Consider the following 3445-nt stretch of genomic DNA (forward strand, 5'->3'; position numbering starts at 1 on the left):
GGTAGTTTAAGAACAACTTTCTCATCGCTTGTACAGAGGGTTTTCAGCCCGCATCAGAAAAAAATCAGAAAGGCAAACTCACCTACTGGCAATGGAAATGGATCAATCTTCCATTATGATCGGATTTAGCCTTCAAAAAAACTGCTCTAACTAATATATGCTCTAACTTTGGTGTCAAAATGCTATAAGAGATCCTGGTGAAAAACAGTTGATTGTTAAGTGAGTCACATTCCCAGTTAATCAGACACTGACAGTTTGGGTTGGAGGCTCGGACCCAAACTGTAAGTATTGGACAAACTAAGTATGAGACTCAGCATTAACAGTCAACTATCTTTCTCCAGAAAACTGCTCCTTTAAGGTTGCTGAGCCAAATTAACAGCTCACACAGCAATCACAAATGACAAAATCCACTTGTATTGCTGGTGGATGCTTCGGATGTTATATTTCATGCTTGGTTTGTGAAATTCTAAAATGCCTTTGCTGTAATAATACTGACTTTGTGGCAAAGAAATCTATCATCAATAATCACTTGTATCTCTGCGAAGTCCTCGCTTTAATGACCACTACTTTGCAAGCATTTACACAAATTAGAAATCCGATACATTCATCTGTCATACTGTGCGCATTATGCAGAGTTTTTCTAATTGGCCCCGTGAGGCTGTAGACGACGCACATTTTGTCAGCTGGGGACAGCAGCTGTCAATCAAAAAGCATCTTTATAACCAGCTGCTGGAGCTGAATCATTGTGTCTCTGGATAAACCTGGGGACAGACAGGAGCTCCACTGTGATCATCGATCATCGATTGATGACTTCTCTAATGCAATTAGGTTTAGATTGAGAGTTGGAGTACATATATTAAAGTCTTTGACGTTTTCTGTCCTTTCTTTTTGGAAAAGATGGATAAGTTGAGTGGAAACAATGCGACAGTGGTGAACAGCTCCATAGACAAGTGGTCATTCACCGAACGCGGCTCGTATCAGCACCTGGACCTGTGGGAGCTGAGGGTCTTGGTGCCGGCTATCCTAGGAGTCATCTGCATCTTGGGTGTGGCTTGTAATCTTACAGCGATGGTCATCTTGTTCTCCAATGCTCACAGGGGCAAACTATCTCTCATCAACTCCCTCATCTTCAACCTGATGTTTGCTGATGGACTGGTGCTGGTGTTCACGGTGCCCTTCAAGGCTGCCTCCTACTCCAAAGCCAGCTGGAGTTTGGGCTGGGTGGTATGCAAGACAGCCGACTGGTTCCTCCAATCCTGCATGGTCGCAAAGAGCTTCACGGTGGCTGTCATGGCCAAGGCGTGCAACCGCTATGTGTCCAACCCCACCAAGCAGGTGAGCATCCACCTGGGCTCCATCCTGGTGGTGTTCTTCTTCATCTGGCTGTCTGCCTGCTCCGTCACGATCCCTCACTGGCTGTTTGCGAGGCTGCAGAGAGAGATCCGCGGGCTGGCGTGTGTGCTGGTAGTTCCTCCTGAAGCAAGGGATTTCATGTCTGTGTACGTCAAAGCATACCCCCTGGGGGTCTACTGTGCCCCTCTCAGCTTTGCCCTGATGTATTTCTGGAAGGCTTACGGCCAGTGCCAGCGTCGCTCCAGTAAGACTCAGAATCTGCGCACGCAGATCCGATCCAGAAAGCTCACCTTGATGCTGTTCAGCCTGACGGTGGCCATGGTGATCCTCTGGCTTCCACAGTGGGTGGTGTGGGTTTGGGAGCGTCACATAGCAGAGAAGGAAATTGAAGGGGCTCAGCCCCTCGTCCCCTCTCTTCCCCTTTTTCTAACCCTCTCTGCTCAGCTGCTCACCTTCTCTCTGTCCCTGGTGAACCCTCTCATTGTCCTGTCCCTCTCCGAGGAGTTCAGAGAGGGCTACAGGGGGCTGTGGAGGCGCCTCACCCTGCGCAAACAACCTCCCCCGAAGCCAAAACCTGGACCTCACACACCCACGGCTCTCCAGTCACCTTGCCCTAGACCAGAGACTTCCGTCCACATGCGGGGGGAGAGGAGCCTTCGATCGAGCTCCAGCCATGGTCCCAGCAGAGAGGCACAACCCCATCCAGAGCAAGGAGGAGGAGGAGGCGGAGGAGGGAGAGAAGCAGACACGGTGAGCCTCAAAGATGGGATTGTCTTGCCTGATGTGGAGCAATTCTGGCACGAGAGGGAGACGGGATCGCTCACAGAGGAAAACGATCCTGTGCCATGGGAGCATCAGAGCAAAGAAGGGAGAAAATAACATCCACCCTCCACTTGATCTTAACACTGTATATCATCTTCACTGCAGTCCTCAGACAGCGGCCGTTTCAGGTGAATGGACTGCTGAGTGCTGCACCGTATATCATTGATATTCTGTCAGCTGTGTTTATGATATTATTCAAAGGTAAGAGGTGCAATCAGCGTGGAATATGAGTGTGTGCTAAAAATAGAGCAGTATCATCTGCATATATAACAAACCTTGCATCTATAAAGTTGTCATTTTGTTGATTAATGACATAGAATTAGATTATGATTAGTGTAAGTATGTGCCTTTCGGTGGCTGTAAATTAAAGCTTCTCGTATGGATGACTATAACTTCTAATAGAAGATTTATATACATACATACCTATATATATACATATATTTTATTCAGTGGTGATGTGGACATAATACCGAACTTTTTTTTAATGACTAGTGTGCAATGGGTCCTCTAGTAAAATCTTAATCGGAGGTAGATGTTATTATGGTAAATGTATTTTGCACTTATGTAAAATCAAGTAGATATTAGTGATGTTTTTGTGTGTCAGTGAAAGAGTCTGTTTCCTGGTCACTTTCTGTGAGAGAGATTATTTTGTAATCATTGTGCATCAAAATGTTTACAATAAAGACAACTCTAAAATGTAGCTTGTGTGTGATAAAACTTGTCTTCAAGGGGAATCTGTTTAACCACGATTATTTTCACAACTAATTTTTTAGCCTAAACAGTGTGAAACAGTTTCACACAAGACAGGGTGACGTCACCAAATTGCCTCTTTTGTCCAACCGACAGTCCAAAACCGAAACACTCTTCTTTTACTGTGATAAATGACAAAGACAAGCAACAAATCCTTACATTTAAAAAGCCTGAGCTAGAAATGTTTTGGACGTTTTTGCATGAAAAATGACTGAAATCATTTTCTTTTGACTGACCAGTTGACTAACTGTTGCAGCTCCACTCATCTTCATGATGGGAAAATTTATATAGAGGTGAAATATAGAAGCGTAACAGCAGTGTAGCTGATTATGTGTGGTTAAATTAATGACACACACACACATACACTTACACACAAACACACACATGTACAGTAGAGTCTTAATGAGATGGATCAGACATGAGCGGATGATCTCCTGCTGACATCAGGTCATTAAATATACTTTCATAAGGGCATTCATTAGAATTGCCATGGGTTCTAATTAGAGGTAAAGAGCTTTGG

General features: G+C 44.8%; 1 protein-coding gene across 1 annotated transcript; it reads left to right on the forward strand.

Moving 5' to 3' along the window:
• The first annotated feature begins 224 nt into the window (after window positions 1–224).
• Window positions 225–2625, forward strand: gpr151 (G protein-coupled receptor 151). Its single transcript, XM_084718340.1, has one exon. The coding sequence runs from the start codon at window positions 898–900 to the stop codon at window positions 2230–2232; it is 1335 nt and encodes a 444-aa protein (XP_084574466.1). The 5' UTR covers window positions 225–897; the 3' UTR covers window positions 2233–2625.
• Window positions 2626–3445: the final 820 nt, after the last annotated feature.

The sequence above is a fragment of the Lutjanus erythropterus genome, chromosome 5, assembly GCF_056507025.1.
Source record: "Lutjanus erythropterus isolate fLutEry1 chromosome 5, fLutEry1.hap2, whole genome shotgun sequence".
In the NCBI taxonomy this organism is placed as follows: Eukaryota; Metazoa; Chordata; class Actinopteri; order Lutjaniformes; family Lutjanidae; genus Lutjanus; species Lutjanus erythropterus.

Excerpts from the sequence above, each read along its gene's own strand:
- gpr151 (XM_084718340.1), top strand. The coding sequence starts at position 898 with ATGGATAAGTTGAGTGGAAACAATGCGACAGTGGTGAACAGCTCCATA.